General features: G+C 37.3%; 1 protein-coding gene across 2 annotated transcripts in view; it reads left to right on the forward strand.

Moving 5' to 3' along the window:
• Grp170 (Grp170 co-chaperone) overlaps window positions 1-16,916 on the forward strand; it is a 189,840-nt gene that overhangs the window by 49,746 nt on the left and 123,178 nt on the right. For both annotated transcript variants that reach the window (XM_067155379.2, XM_067155378.2), the window contains exon 6: window positions 6,988-7,174. In XM_067155379.2, coding sequence (XP_067011480.2) covers window positions 6,988-7,174 — 187 coding nt within the window. The remainder of the gene's footprint in view (window positions 1-6,987; window positions 7,175-16,916) is intronic.

The following is a 16,916-nucleotide window of genomic DNA, read 5'->3' on the forward strand; positions in this document are numbered from 1 at the left end:
TGACTGTATGAGCAATGTTTTCACACCATTCGGTATAGGGACTGGCTGCATAAGGAATGGTATTAATTGCTTCGCTCATGCCCTTGTCACTTTAAAGTATCCACAAAGATGCACACGAGATGCTGTCAGTTGGTACAATTATTTTATTCACACATATTTACAAATTAACACACACATAACCTTAAACACTGCTGTCACAAACAAAACACTTGCATCACAAAGCCGCCATTTAAAAAAAAATAATGCTATCGCTGAACATGGAGATTGCAGCCTTAACATACAGTTGAAACCCATTCTCTTTGGTTGAAACAGTTGACTGCCTGAAAGCATGTCATAACACGTGGTCACAAGTATAACCTTGCTACACCATAACTCTACTAAACAACAACTCGTTACAACCAATAACTCTCTAACCACTAACTCCCTGACCAATAACTCGCAGTCACCGTCAAGATCACTCCCTATATATATGTGCCTGGCCAGGCTTCTAGAAAGCTACATTACAAAATATATCTTGGTGAAAATTCTAGAGGGCCTATTACATAGATTATAATGTACAGAATATTCTCCGTCGTTCTCGTCACCTATTACCATTCTGGAAGTGTGTTTCACAATTATGGATTACAAATGAGATATATATATACACACACACAGGTAAGAATAAATTATAATATTAACAGGTATTTACATTAACTGAACTCATATAAATATTTATGTACAGCACGTCATGACAGCCTCACACACAATACGATCATTTGACTACATAAATAATAATAATAATAATAATAATAATAATAATAATAATCATAAAATAATAATTTGAGCTCGACATTTGCATTAGAACCCATGGGCGAGAGAATATTGTTTTCAAGTTAAATCTGTTTATCGCACTTGCATCACTTTCGTAGTGTAAAAGCTGTGGATGAGAGACTGAGACAAGTCAATGAAAGTATAAAATTCGTTCTAGCACATACCAGGGGATATAGAAACTGAAAGTGACAGGCTACATATATTTACCCTTTTGCCTACCATTACTTGTGAAAGGAAATATTCTCTTACATACCATTTATTTTTCAGTCACTTTAACATAAATTTGACTAATCACATAAGGAAACTTGAACACACACACTAACATTTTTCAAGTTTTATCATGTTTTTATGGTTTGGAGATGTCTTTTTTTTAATGATACACCAAGAAACAGGTATCAACATGGAGGGCAGCCATGCATTTGATGCATTGAAAAGAGGTTTCCTTCCATAGATCCTGCGCGTAACACACCTTGCATCGCTTGGATGGCACTAATTTCTTATCTGTAGGGGCAATTTTGGATGGGAAGTGCCCAGAATGTTGCTCTGAAGTCTCAATGGGACGGCCTCTGCTGGGGTACTGCGGTATTTGAGCACCTTTTAGGTACTGTTCTGCAACACTGATGTGGAATGCTGTGAAGTGTTCATTCTTCATTGTTGGGTTTAGAATTTTCTAAATGAGAAAGGAATTCAATAATGCCAAATCAAGGAGGTAGAAGTACATCTTTTTATAGCCTTTCACGTACTTTCTTATGAGCGGGAAAGACACCAGTCGCTTATCATGAGTCAACCACACCCATTCCACCATTATAATCGACCGCCAGGTTGGGTTTCAGCTTCTTCTTCCTGTTTTGATTGGACTGTAACAAATTCTGGTCTGTCGTGCTGAGTTGACAAAAAGTGTACAGGCTTTTTGTCAATCTATTTTACGGCTAGGATTTTGTTCACTGAAGCGAAAGTAAGTTCACCCTTCTTCAGCTGTGTTTCCTTGAACTTAGGAGGCATATGTTTCCCGTTTGCCCTAAACGTGCCAATAGCATGTGTGTTTTGTTCCAGGAGAATTTTGTACAAAGACAGTGAATTGTACCAGTTATGCATGTACAAAGTTCTCCAGACACCCAGAAGATCCTTACACATGTCACTAATAAGCCTCTCACTAATAAATCATTGTATGTAGATCCTCCCTCATAATCCTTCCCAGTATATATTTTGAAATTCCAGCAATAGCCGTTCTCTGAAGAGCAAACTTTGTACTCCTTGATACCGAATCTTGCTTTCTTGGATGGATTATATTGAAGAAACGACAGTCTACCTTTGAATTTCATCATTCATTCATCAATGGAAATATTTTCTCCTGGAGTATATATGTACTTCAATCTGTCCAAAAGTAAATCTGTAACAGGTCTAACCTTTGTCATGCTTTGATTTGGAGGAGTCCATACTAAAATGCAAGAATTTGTTATAGAAACGAAGAGTTTGAATGGCATGGTTTCACTAAATATGGGAGTTTCTATTACTCTACATTTCGACCAGTTATCTTGCATTGCAGGGTTTTTTGTCTGTGACATAAGAACACACAGAGCAAAGTGAGCTTTTAGCTAATCTATAGTAACAGGAAACCAATTTTTTTGTTCGTAAGTATTATTGGTTTCAAGGGAAGCAGATAAATTAGCAAGAAATGTAGAGAGGCATTGGTTTCCTTTTTAACGTGTTCCCAGAACTGTGGGGTTAAAAATTCATTCACTACATCCATTTCTTTTGAATTATTCCCCAACTTCCTTCTCACTATAGAATGAATTTCAGAAACTGGTTTGTATGTTGCAGAAACAGGCTTATTGTCAACAAGATCCCAATTCCAAGTATCCTTACTAGAGTTCTCACCCGCTCTTGTTGTATTCTGGTTTTGTCCCATAGTTTCGATTGGCACTATCACCTCGGAACTGAAGTTGGAATCACTTTCATCACTGTCAGTTGAAGAAGACACATTTTCACTCTCCAGAAAACTGTTTCCGCTTTCAACATCACTATTTTCAAGCCAGTTGCGAATAACCTCATCCATGCCCTGCTTGGACGCCGCCATGATTTACAACTAGCGGCAGACTGAGGTGTTTTTTATTTTCCGTATTGCAGCTCAGAGTTACTATTTACGTAGAGAAAACAGCTTCAGGTATCATCTGAATTCTGTTGGGTAGGCTGCAAAACAAACAATAAATCTCTCTGACCAGCTAACCGCGATAAGGAACTTATAAATGTTCCGTGCACCAGGACGGAAGTGTCCGTCAAAGTATTTTACCACCTTACGATCGCATGTGACCTTCAGAAATGCCAGTAGTGTCTCCCAATACAGTAAAACTTTAAGACATTTCTGCAGGGAACAACAAAAAAGGTGTTAAGCGAGAAAACATACTACTGAATATATGAATAAAAACTATGCAACAGGTATATGGAAACACTACATAAGATGAGGGCATTTTACATTGTGTATTGGCAGGTTGGCTACAGTGAAAACTATATCTACCATTTCTAAAGATGACAGGAAAAAGTATGAAAATGCGTGATAAACATGAGAGAACAAATACCGAAACCTTTTCCGCTGGAGCATATAAAATAAGTGCATTGAAAAGTGTGAAAAACACCAAACAGTAAAATAATATGGAAACATGCACACATGGCCCACTAAAAATATCAAAGTAACATTGCAGATCAGTCTTTCTAAAACAAACCCCTTTTATTTCAGAGCAGTGGGTTATTAAACATTATTTTCTAATCACAGTCTTGGACAGTGAATTAGAGGTTACACTCGACCATATGCAACCAGCAGGAATGACTTTGACTGACTGCCGATTTAAATAAGCTTCGACCAACACGAGTGATAATCGAAACTCAAAGGTGCGAGTTCGACATTTGCGACCTCTGTGCATTTTAAAATGGGGACGCCTGTCTGCTTTCTGACGGATTTTAATTTTGTCTTCGTTAGTAAGGAATTTCACAACTTTTCCGTATCCATAACTGGGCTACCACAAGCAAATATGCACTACGCTAGTCAATTTCACACAATTATGTTCCTAATCCAGATTTAGGGTACTGTATTACGTGACAAATATTCGCTACACTTCACTGTACCACTCAAGACAATAAATTTCTGACTTCTGAACGGAATGCGAAATACAAGCACAAATAGGCTCACTGTGTTATTCAGCAATCTCACTGCTAACCAGTGAGCAAAACTGAACATTCCTGAGGCAAATGGCTTGCTCCCCGAAGGTGCAACTTAATCTGTGAAGTTCAGGAATTCGAGGCCTTTTCCCATAACCATGCAACTGTGAAGATTGCTCTCCCCCAAGTCTGAAACCACGTTTTGTTTCACAAGGGATGACAAATAACATTTTCGATTCTAGGAAAAAAAGTGATTGTACTAAGTGGTAACCGCGAAAATTCATGGCCGATAAGAGATTTTTTTAAATATATAGATATAATACAACAAGAATTTACGATGTGCTAAGCAGGAAAACGTGTTAATGAAGAACGCACTAACAAGATTTTACTGGGGCCGATGACCTTCGGTGTTAGTCCCCTTTAAACAACAAGCAAGCAAGATTTTACTGTACATCTGTTTCATGATCAGTCATATGAAAGTCACCTTCTGCATTAACTGTTCCTACTATTTCATTTTCTCTTATCCTTTTCATGTCATCTTTACTGGTACAATCATAGACAAGTCTTTCACTTTTCTGTACTGCATTCTTGATTTTTGAAAAATACAGTATAATGAAAACTAATCTTAAGTGCCATCTCCTGACAGTATTTGTTACTGCATGGTACCAAAAACATGTAGCTGTAACAAAACCCTTAAAAATTGCGAGCAGGTATTTTAAATTGTATCTTGTGCTTGAGCCTGGAGAAGCAGTATTTCCATGTAATTGGCTTGCGTGGCCTCTAGAGTATTGAGATAATTTTCAGTCCTTACTGTTGAATCCAATGTTATTTTCATACCAAATTTTTTAGTGTTTTTTTCTAGATTATTTACTGCACACTGCAGGTCACTCAGTTTCAGCAATAACAGTTTGGTTTTGTCAGCTTGCATTCAGGAGATAGTTGGTTTGAATCCCACTGTCGAAAGTCCTGAAGATGGTTTTCCGTAGTTTCCCATTTTCATACCAGGCAAATGCTGAGGCTGTACCTTAAGGTCACGGCCGCTTCCTTCCCGCTCCTAGTCCTTTCCCATCGTCGCCATAAGACCTGTGTGTTTCGGTGCAGCGTAAAGCAAATTCTTAAAAGAAAAAAGAAACAACGCAACTTGGTTATCTGCTAACTGTAATATATCCTGTTGAATGTTCCATTTTAGGACAATGCCAGCAAGATAAATTTTTTGTCTCCACTATTGAATGTGGTTCATATAGGTAATAAAATTAATGTTGAAGCAACCTTGTTTTTCATGTGCTCCCAGATGTAAGTTGTCCAGTGTGGAAAGTTCATCTGTTTTAACAATAATTTATTTACAGTTATATAGATTAGAAAATTTGGAAATTAGCTGATGTGGTAATTCAACTCTGAATAAAATTTCAGAAATGTATTTTAAACTTCTGCAAAATCAATGAGAGCTAAATTAATTTCGGTATTAATTTGGCCATCTTTCTGTTGGTAATTTAGCACTTTCTTTCTGAAATCATTATTACAACAAAGCTTGCTGCCTTATGAACAAATTTGCTATTTACCATGTTTATCAGAATAAGACACTTGTTTCATGTTAACTAATTTTGTCAGTCTTCCTACACCAATTTTAGGAATTCTTATGGAAGAAACTACTGCATAGTGATAAGTGGTCCTCTGTGGACCTTTTCAACGATGTGGGTTATAAAATTTGTGAGACTTTCAATATCTTGGAGAGAATGATTGTGTGGAACCTTACCTGTGTTCATAATGCGTCAGACAGAAGGGCGAGATGGACGGTAGGATTAACATTGACATACCCAGTCCTTTATAAAGAGATAGGAAAAGGTTAGAATTCAGTGACATACCAGTATGGACAGGAGAAGCAGTAAAAATAGGACAGTAGACAGGCGTGGAGAAACAAAGCAGTCACAGTCATCTTCATAATTGGGTTCTGTTATCAATCTTAGTAGATTCTCCATCCCTAGTGAAGTTATATTTGCTTTTCAAATTAATCAGCTTCATATTGTGCACTTACCTCATCAAGCCTCTAATATAATAGCCTCCTTAGTAATTGTGGTTATTTACATACTGAATATATACAGTAGTCGATGTATTCCTCTGTGAGCAAAGAAAAACTTGCTCACCACTTTGAGTGTGGGGATTTGTGGTAGTTTTAACATGAAATTTTCCTTCTCTGCTATTCCTGCCTTAGTGAACATATGTCCGAGTTGAGGAATGCACTATTAGCTAGGAATAAGGCTATACGTTTGCTGTTTTGTCTTAGTGTCATTGTTTAACAGAACTTCACGCAAGTCAAAAATCTACTTCTACAGTGATCACTGTAATTTGTTAGTCAAAAACGGACCATTGTATTTTCAAAGATAATTTTGTATGAATGAAGAGTTTGTTTTGGCAGTTACCGCTATCACATGGTAAATCAGTGGGTAATCATCAGTAATGAATGTTTTAACTTTTTGTAGAAATGTGCCTTTTGTAATTTGGCAAGAAGCATTTATTAATAAGATATACTCATGTCTATTTAGTTTTGTGCTATTACACAAGAAGAAATACTGCTTACTGTACACATATGGAAAATGAAAACAGTGGTTCCACAATACCATTGTCTCCATTCTACTGTTCATGTGTACCAGGGAGAGTGCCTTTCAAGAGATGATCTTGTCTGTGTAGGTTGCGTTTGCCAGAGTCGCATATACATGATTTGGAAATATCAAAATGTTGACATTGCCTGTGACTCTACTATATTGTTGATGCTATTTAGGATCCACTGATTGTTTTTTTGTTTCACAATCATTCGTTTTAGATTCTAGTCAGTGGGTATATTTTGAAGTTTTAAGTTTCATTTTATTGCACCTCATACAATTAGGGGCCAATGGCCTAGATGTTAGGCCCTTTTAAACAACAATAATTATCATCATCGATGCTATTTAAAACAGTATAGATTAGAGATCATTTGCACAAATATAAAAGGATTGCTGTCTTTGGAAGCTAAATGTTTTGTTTTGGCAGGTATGATCGTACACTCGGTGGGCTGGAGGTCCAGTTACGACTAAGGGACTACCTGGCAAAGAAGTTCAATGAAATGAAGAAGACTCCCAATGATGTGTTCAAGAATCCTAGGGCAATGGCTAAGCTGCTGAAGGAGGCTGGTCGAGTGAAGAATGTTTTAAGTGCCAATGCTGAACACTATGCACAGGTAAGATGTGTCGGGATGATAATTTTGCATTGACCACACATATTTGCTTTAGTATTTGATTGTAAATATGAAAAAGTCATGATTGCCTTGCAGGCATTATGACTATTAGAAAGGAACAGACAAGTTATTTACAGTAGAAGTCATTATAGCGAGAATTCATAACGGCGAAAAATTTACTCACTATAGCGGATTGTCGTTATATTCGATTTTTCGTAAAGGTTGGGAAAAACTCCATACACATTAAAATCCGTATGAAACGGCAATCAGTATGTTCAAAACTTGTTCAAAATGAAATTTTTCACTGTTATGAATTCTGTAAATAACTTGTCTGTTCCTTTCTAATAGATATAATGCCTGCTTCATACTTGTGCACATGAAGGTTTGTGTTTAATTTATTTCTGAAAAAAAAAAAAAAAAAAATGGTATCACTCCAGTAGGCTCTATGGCAAACGTTTGTTTTCTTTTTCAGAGTCACCTAACCTAACCATATATGTTTCATGAAAACATATTTCAAGCGCATGTAGAGAAATTATAACCTCCTCACTACAAATTTACATGGTAATAGCCTTTCCAAAATTTAACTAGCCATGAGAAAATATGAACTATCCTCTGAAATCAGTGATTTACTTTACCATATCTTGAGGTGTGTCACATTCTTACTTAATTTTAGTATACAGTATAAAATTAAAATTAAACGATCCTTTACTTAGTCTTCATTTCTAACAAGTTAACAACTGCTATCAGCCACATCATTTACATATTACAAAAACGTGTTATTCTCTTTCGTTTTGAATTTCTTTCAGAGAACAGCAGGCGACAGGTATTACTAATCGATTCCGACATTCCCTGGCAAGTTATGAATTCATTATAAACCGTATTGGATTTCAGAATATAAAAGTTACAACATTAATTAAACCACCTTTCCAATACATAACAATCCTTATATTTAGGGTATAACCATTAAACAGATGTTAGAACTAGGACATGTGTCACTTATACTTAGTAAGCATCATCAGCTAGAAAAGGACTTAAACCAAAGATAGGTCAGGCCCTGTACCTGGTTCATATAATGTAAAATATTGCGTAAGGTCTATTATTACATTGATTAAAAACAAATTTTAACAGTTTAAAACCGGTCAGTAAGACTATATTGTGTCTATTAAAAACAAGTGGTAACATACGAGGTGAGTGAAATGGAAATGTTGCAGTGAGTTGCTATGAATGATCGTTCATATAATTTTCGAGATAATGACAATCTTCACACGGTGGCATTTGAATGCTTATGATTAGGAACAGTTTTTCCAATAAGAGTGGGCTGGTATGGATTTACGAGCTATGATCTCATTTCACAGATTAAAACGTAGTAAGCTACGTAGAAATCACATGATGGGTTAGTTGAAAAACGAATGTTGTGAAGATAGATAAAAATGTTGCCTGAACCGGCGCGAGCATAAGCAGCTTCCTCACGTTGTCTTCGTTATTATCGTGTGTTGGCAATCTGTTATCATGAGCTCCAAGTGGGGAATTCGAATAATCTTTTAATGTGAAATAAACAGAATCAAAAAAGGTTGAACCCTGTGAATGGAAGAAAAGATATGTGTCAGTTGCTAGATCTTAAGGGATATTCTTCTATTAAGAAAAAGTGTTTTAAAAGCGCTTAACCCTTACGTTGGCTGTGAGGTGATTAGCCCCATTTGTTGTTTAAGAAGGTCTATTGGTCACTAGCTTACTGCTGCCTGTGTTGTAGAGGCAGAGAACAAAACGGGAGGGGAAAGGAGGGCGGGACACCGCACAAATTAGGAGCTGGCGGAGGGGATGCAGTGCAAGGAGGCATTATAAGTGTAGCTACTGTAGCTACCGGAGGGTTGAAAGTATGTTTATAGTAAAAGATTTTCACAAAATTATTAGCGTTAATACCAAAATTAGCAAGTAAGTTGGAGATTTGCTCGATTATAGGACTATTAATATCCGAGATGTCGTTTAAATTGCTATTTTTATTGAAATGCTGGTCCAAGGAAATATAAGCATTTTCGTACCCGGTCATTAAGCTACTTTTTGTTTACATAAGTATTTGCAGGTCTTGGTCAATGGTACTGAAAGTGTGCCCCATATCCCTCATGTGAACCATCATAGCGGAGTGTTTTCTATGGTTCAAGGCATTCTAATTTTCTAGGTATCTTACTCTGAAACTACAACTGGTCTGTCCCATGTATGAAAAATGACACGGGGTACACCTGACTCTGTATATTCCAGAGTTTGAGAATTTGTCGTAAATTGTGTTTATAGAGTTCAAATTGAAAAAAAATGTTACGGTTAATGTTCCAAGACCAGTATGCAATACTGATATTGTGCTTTCTCAATGGTTTGGTGATGCGATAAATAGCTGGGTTGGTGAAGGTGAACTAATTCCAGGAACTAATTTAGTTGTAGTCTTTAATTTAATTTTACCTATAATCTTGGTTAATCATTGCAGGTTTAAAGCCATTCAGCATGGCTAGTTCTTTCATGCAACTTCTTTTTTTTTTTTTTTTTTTTTTATTAACATTGGAAAGTGGAATGTTCAAAGCCTTATAAACTAGACTGAAGAATGTTGCCTGCTTATGGGAATGGGGGTGCAAGGAACCGCTTTTTATTGTCAAGGGTGCGGCAGACTGTTTTTTGTAAATATGATAAACGAACTTATCATCTCTTGTTAAATTTAAATCTAAAACGTTCAATGAGTTGGTAACCTCATCTTCCTTAGTAAATTTAATGTTATTATTAAGGTTGTTGAGGAACATTAGTATGTTATCACTATTTTTCTGCTGTTTGTCTGTGATAGCGAACGTATTGTCCACTTAGCCAAAGCTGTAGGCCGTTGACTTTATTAATTATCGAATTAGTTTCCAGATTGTCCATAAAGATGTTGGCAAGAATGCCGGAAATCGGGTCTCCCATTGCTAGTCCCTTTTGATGGTATATTTTGTTATTGAATGTGAAATAATTATTGCTGAGGATGAATTTCAATAAATTAATATTTCACATCTCCTTAAGTTATTTTGTTTCAAAAGATTAATGTTTACAATGTTAATTGTATCCTTTACAGGTATATTCAAATACTTGGAATACATTCTAATACATATTATTAAACACTACAGGTCTATAATTAAATTTTATTTTATTTTATTTTTTTTTCATTAATCATGATACGTGTTTACAATTACCCCAATGTTAAGTTTTGTTGGACGAGAAGACAAAGAAAATCTATATATAAAAAATAAGAGTTTTGTCTGTACATTGCTCAGAATTTTAAAAGATGGTATTTCTGTATCAGTCATGCCCGCAGTAACAAGGAAATGTACTTTTTACTTTTCCGTAATTTCTGTCTGTTTGTACGTAGGGGCCGATGACCTTCGATGTTAGGCCCCTTTAAACAACAAGCATCATCATCATCATGTGTGTATGTATGTACACACATCACGAGAAAACGGCTGAAGAGAATTTAATGAAAATGGGTATATAAAGTCGGGTAGTAAGTCGCTACAGTCTAGTCCATAAATAATTTTATTCGCGCTGGTCGTATCGATAAATACTACATACGCAAAGTTACGTAGTATTATATTTCCGATCCTTTGTCTTATATATTGTTACCTTACCGGCTATGATCAGAGATATTCATGAATTTGGATTTCATAAGATGCCCTAAGATCACAGAGTCGAAATAAAACTAAATGTGAAGGTCTACAATATAGAAAGCTCGCAAAATCGATCAACAATAACAGTACATTCACCATTGTTTGTTGTGAAGTTCTTTGTCTTCTGTTGCCACTCACCTCCGATAGATAGGATTACTGCTGCGTTCCGAATATTTGTTTTTAATTTGCCTTACGTCGTGCCGACACAGTTAGGTCTTATGGCAATGATGGGATAGGAAAGGGCTACGAGTGTGAAGGAAGCGGCCTTGGTCTTAATTAAGGTATAGCCCCAGCATTTGCCTGGTGTGAAAATAGGAATTCATGGGATAACATCTCCATGGCTGCCGACAATGGGGTTCAAATCCACAATCTCCCGGATGCAAGCTCACAGCTGTGCGCCCCTAACCACACGGCCAACTCGCCCAGTCATACGAGTATAACAGTTTGCCTAAATATTGGCTGGAAGTAGCTGGGGAGTTAGGTAACTTTCTCCTTTAGTATGCTATTCCTCTGTTTCATAAATCTTCCGATACTACTGGTACGTAACACACTGGTTCATTATAGCATTCGAGCTCTTCAATCACTACTCTGAGGGACTGATTGGAATGAGAAGTGTGTATATTTAACGGAATAATGGCAGAGAATTGTTCACGGCTGTCTGCGGCCTAGTCATTCCAGCTCTGGAACTTTGGACTGTTAGATCGGCACCATAGTACTGTTGGTTAAAAGTGAGAAAATGTGCGTTTTTTCATGATAACATTGCTTTTAATCGCTATCTTCCTACTGATGTTTTTGTAATGATCTATGTTGAGTTCAATTAGGAAAACCACAAGGTCAGTTTTTCTGAGAACCCCGTAGTAAAGCACGGGTACATCAGCTAGTTGAAGATTATAGGTAGCCTTTTAATTATAAAACACTAACAAAGTTGGAACTGTATGAGGGAATACAGAAGCCCCATTAAGTCTTTGATTGTTCAACACTGTGAGAAAAAAATCAGTTGCATCAGGACATAGGCCTATAAAAACATTAAAACATTTCATTTGCTTCATGAAATGTAAAAGCATATGTAGGTTTAAGCCTTATAAAGAATTTTAGAAAATTCCAATTGCACCAAGAAATTTAATATTGAAATTGTAATGACCCCTCCGAACTTCTGGTTGTGGTAACAATTTCTTTATATCAGAAAAGTCCACTGACGATTTATCTGTGATTGATGGCAAGAAAAAGTGTGATGTTCCTTTCCGAAGAAAATTGACCACAACATCTGTTTCTAGTTCAACAACCTGACCTGCATTAAAACATTCTTTTTTTTCTTTTGGAATTTGACTGGAACCCAGTCTTCTTTGGAGCAAATCCTTCTTCTATGAAGAAATGTTCCTCTTCTGCATCTGACTCTTCTTCGCTCAATTCGATAGGACTCTCTCATCTGCCAAAAACATCTTCTGTACTTCTGTACAGTGAGAACTTCACCATCTTTTGCCTGTTTTAATCGTGGTGTGGGAGTTTTCTTTTCACTAATTTTTCTCTCATCTTCACACCAACCTAAATTCTTTCCTCTTATTTTACTACCAAAAATGTCAATGTCGGTAGGTTTAATGGGAAATTCCTGTCTTACTCTGAGTCTCAAGTCTAGAACTGTTGTTTACTGCCTGCTCTGTAATTATTCTGTCAGATGGATGCAGGTCCTCATCTGTAGTCACATTAGTAGATTCCTCATTTAGACCTAAATCAGAAACACGTGAATTGCATTCTTTTACAGACCTTTGAGCTTGGGCGATTTTACTTTGTTCGCATTGCCTTAAATCATGTGGAGAGAAAAGTTCTCTGTTGGGTCTAGAGGAAAGAGACCAGTAGATTCAAAACCTTCTTTATATTTTCTGGTTTCATTCCAGCCTTGCACACTATGCCTAATATTTCTGAGAACCTTTGCTTACTCAGTCGTCCTGGTCCAACACCCATTTGTTCCTTTCCAAACTTCACCCGTTCCTTATCCCACATAGTTTTTAAAGGTCCAAATACACATTTATTCAGAGGTTGCAAGTGGTCAGTTAAGTGACTGAGCAACTTTGAGATGAATTTTTGATGAAGCTGCTTCTTCAGTTATACAAAGGCTAATGTGACTGGCATGTCAGTCGAATATAAGAACTGCTTCCTGGTCTGGCAGGTTCTTCTGTTCACATAACTGTTGAACATGTGGAACAAATACATCCACAAACCAATTAAAAAACACAGGTTCTTCCATCCACCCATTCCTTGATGTTCCGTACATAGTACCAGGAAATGCATCCTCAGATATCCAACGTCTTTGAACTGCTGCTCCCTTAAAAACTGTCCATGCTGGCAAAGTTGTGCCATCTGCAGAAACACAAGCCAAAACTGTAGTGCTCTCCCGCACGGAACCGCTGGACACTCTATTCAAAGACTTTCCTTTCTCTCCAATGGCCCTCAGTTTCGTTGGATCAGTGCCGAAGCCAGATTCATCTGCATTAAAAATAAATGCAGCCTTGCTGAGATCCCCTTTAACATTGATACTTTCATATAAGGTATTTAAATCATCATCAAAAAGAGTACCAACATGAGGATCTCTTGCTACCATTCGCGCTTTCTGAAAATGTTCAGGTTTTTTTAAGGAAACCTGTAGATTACGATTCATGAAACCATGGTACCAGTCATCACCTGGTATACAATTTTTGAAAGAAGTAGGAATATTTTTAGCTCTAACATAATCTGCTACCAACTTCTTCAGTTCCTCTTTATGGCATTGATAACCCATTTTTGCACGAGCTATCAGACACTGCAATTTTTTCTTCTGTCTCTGGAGAAAGAACTGTGTTTCTTCCAGCTCCAGTTTTGGTTGTTGGTACTTTCCGACCTTTAATCCTGTGATATGACAGATATCAGAACAGCATACTTTTCCTCAGCTTCATGATAACTGCAGTTACGGTTTTCTATATCCCTGACAGCATTCTGCAAATCCTCCACTGTATAACTGGGCGGGGGTTTCTTTCTAATATAGTTCCTTGGCATCTTGACTACTGAAAAGTACAAAAGGTAACACTGGAGCCACATAAAATTTGTTCACAATAACCCTGTTTTCATGCTTACAATTACCCCATCAACAAAAAGTTTGGGTTAATTGTAAACAAACCATAACCTATGAAGTGAGGTTATGCCAAATCTCTTAAAACTTAGAAACATATCTACAGTACATAACTCATAGAAACTATTTTCTTTTTTAAATGTGATACAGTGTAACCTCGATTCTCCGTTTATAGGGACCACCGAAAAAAAAAAACGTACAACACGGGAAAACGGAAAATCCGGGAATGAATGAACCATGAACAATTTGGCTAAACATCACAAAAAGGAAATATGTATACAGTACTTAAAATCTTACAGACACTCCTAAACCAAACCAAACCAAACTACAGCCCCACTGGTTTTCCTCCTACCAAGCGACCGCTGCTCGGTCCGAACGCCTGCAGATTACGAGATGACGCATGGTCAGTGTGACAAATCCTCTCGGCCGTTATTCCTGGCTCTCTAAACCGGGGTCGCCATCTCACCATTAAATAGCGCCTCAATTAAAGGTAATCGTATAATGAGTGAACATGGAACTAGCCCTCATATCGAGATAAAAATGCCTGACCTGGCCGGGAATCAAACCTGGGTCCTCCGGGTGAGAGGCAGGCAAGTTCGACCGCGGGGCCGGCTTCAAACATTAATTACCGGTACGCGACTTAAGTCTCGATACTTTAATTCAGTTTTACCGGGGAAACTTCGCCGGTTTCCTCTGAAAACTTCTTTCAGTTCAGCAACTTTGATCGGCCAAACAATCGACCACAAGTATTTTTTAATTCTCTAATCTAATAAAATAAAGCACATTGGATACAAAAGCGCCCAACATGATGGCGAAATCCCTTTTTCTTTAAATCTGCCATTGTAATTTGGTCACCGGTATACTGTTCGTAGTCAGTTTGTGGAAATCTTGTACTGCGCAAATTAGGCCTACGGCCTACATCGACTTTTAAAGGTTATGTTGAACTCGAGAATATTGTTTCGAATGTAAGTATCGATTCTCAAGTTTTCGAATGCATTATATTCAATTATGTCCATCACTAATCACGATTAAATTGGAAAGAGAAAAAGTATCATCAAAACTTCCGAATTTACGGTTATTCGCGACCTTGACCTCAGCTGGAAAAAGCGTTTGCTGTCCAAGTCGGTATGAGTGCGAAATGATGCAAAGGTTTTTACATGTAACGTGCGCAAATAAAACGACTGCAGTTTTAACATTTTAACACAATAACGTGAAATTCCTAGTCTTGCATTTAGGACCAAAACAGTAATAGGCAATCCCAAAACCTCCCATGGCTTTATGTATGTAAGAACATCTGTTCTGGTCTCGATTACATAATCGTATGCGATAATATTAAAATACTAAATTTGCGTTACTTAAGAAGGAGCTGTTTAGATTCCTGCCTGAAAGCTCAGTGACTATACAGTGCCCTGAGGGAAGTGCCGAAAACCTGTTCGGCGATACACTCGAAAAAAGAAATAATAAAATAAAAATCTAACCCTGGACATAATGTAGACGCTTTGCAAGTACGAACATTTGACGAAACTCGTTCCGTCTTCAAGTAGGCCTAGACTGTCGAAATGCGCTCTGTCTCCTTCCAATTGTTGTGGACACTCTCTGCTTTGTGATTTCGATTCTCTAAACAATACCACCCGAATGCGATGCTAAGATGGTCCCTAATGCAAGTTCACCGCCGATCGCTTTTCCGCTTCCTCAAATTACCGCAATGACTGGACGTTAACACCAAGATCCGCAAGTATGCGTTGACGTCCTTTTGTGAGATACAGTTTCTTGAAAAACGCGTGATCGAGGATTTAGCGTTGATGGGACTGAAATTTCTGAACGGTTGATACGGGAAATCGTTTCTTCGAGGAACGGATAATGCGGGATTTTTACAACGTGATTTAATTAGGATGCTCACGGGACCACGTAATTTGAATGGATAATACGGTAAAACGTAGCTTCCGGGAACGTATAATCGAGGTTTTACTGTACATGTTTACTTACTGAGATCGAAAGAAGACAAATTAAAATTAAATGATCCTTTACTTAGCCTTTATTTCTAACGAGTTAACAACGGCTATAGATCACGTTATTTACATATTTGTTACGAAAACGTGTTCTCTTTCATTTCCGATTTTCTTAGAACAGCAGTCGACTAATATTACTAATAGATTCCTCCGACATCGCATTCAAATGTCGATGAGAAAGCTCGCAAGTGCACATAGTGAGAAAACGATGCCGAAGGTCTTATTTTGTGGCAAATCCTTCAGTTTTCTTATTAAAACAGTGTCACGTACTCTAACTTAACCGCGTATGTACCATGAAAACCTATATCAAGCACCAGTAGAAAAATAACCTCGCTATAAATTTGCATAGGCCTTTGCCGAAACTTAACCAGGCATGAGAAAATATAGTCTAACCTCTGAAATCAGTGATGCACTCTGCCATATCTTGAGATGTATTGCAATTTACACTGAAGCCTAAGTAAATTAAGGAGCCTTTTACTTAGGCTTCATTTCTAATGAGTTAACGACTGCTAACGACCACGTTATTTACGTATTTATTACAAAAACATGTTCTCTTTCATTTCTGATTTTCTTTACGGAGCGGCAATATAACATCGCCTTTGAATATCGACAAGAGAGCTCTCTAGTTGATATAGCGAGGAAACAATACCAAAGATGATTGATCGTATGCAATATAATGGCTGGGTGCATAAATATTGGTAACGGAAAAATCACACACACTTAATCACTCGTAATGATGGATGCGTCAGTGAAAGGGCTCTCGAGGTAACCTAAGGATAATACACAGTTTAATATAGGAATTATGAAGGGACAGAAAATAACTGACATTATAACGGGATTCTCATATCCCGTACTCATTACAACGGATTTCCACTGTATATGTATTGACCTTTTAGGTCATTTTTCTTCTAATATGTGCCCTGTGTTTGATTTTTTACAACCTGTAATCTGGTTTGTCT

This window comes from Anabrus simplex, chromosome 11 (assembly GCF_040414725.1).
Source record: "Anabrus simplex isolate iqAnaSimp1 chromosome 11, ASM4041472v1, whole genome shotgun sequence".
In the NCBI taxonomy this organism is placed as follows: Eukaryota; Metazoa; Arthropoda; class Insecta; order Orthoptera; family Tettigoniidae; genus Anabrus; species Anabrus simplex.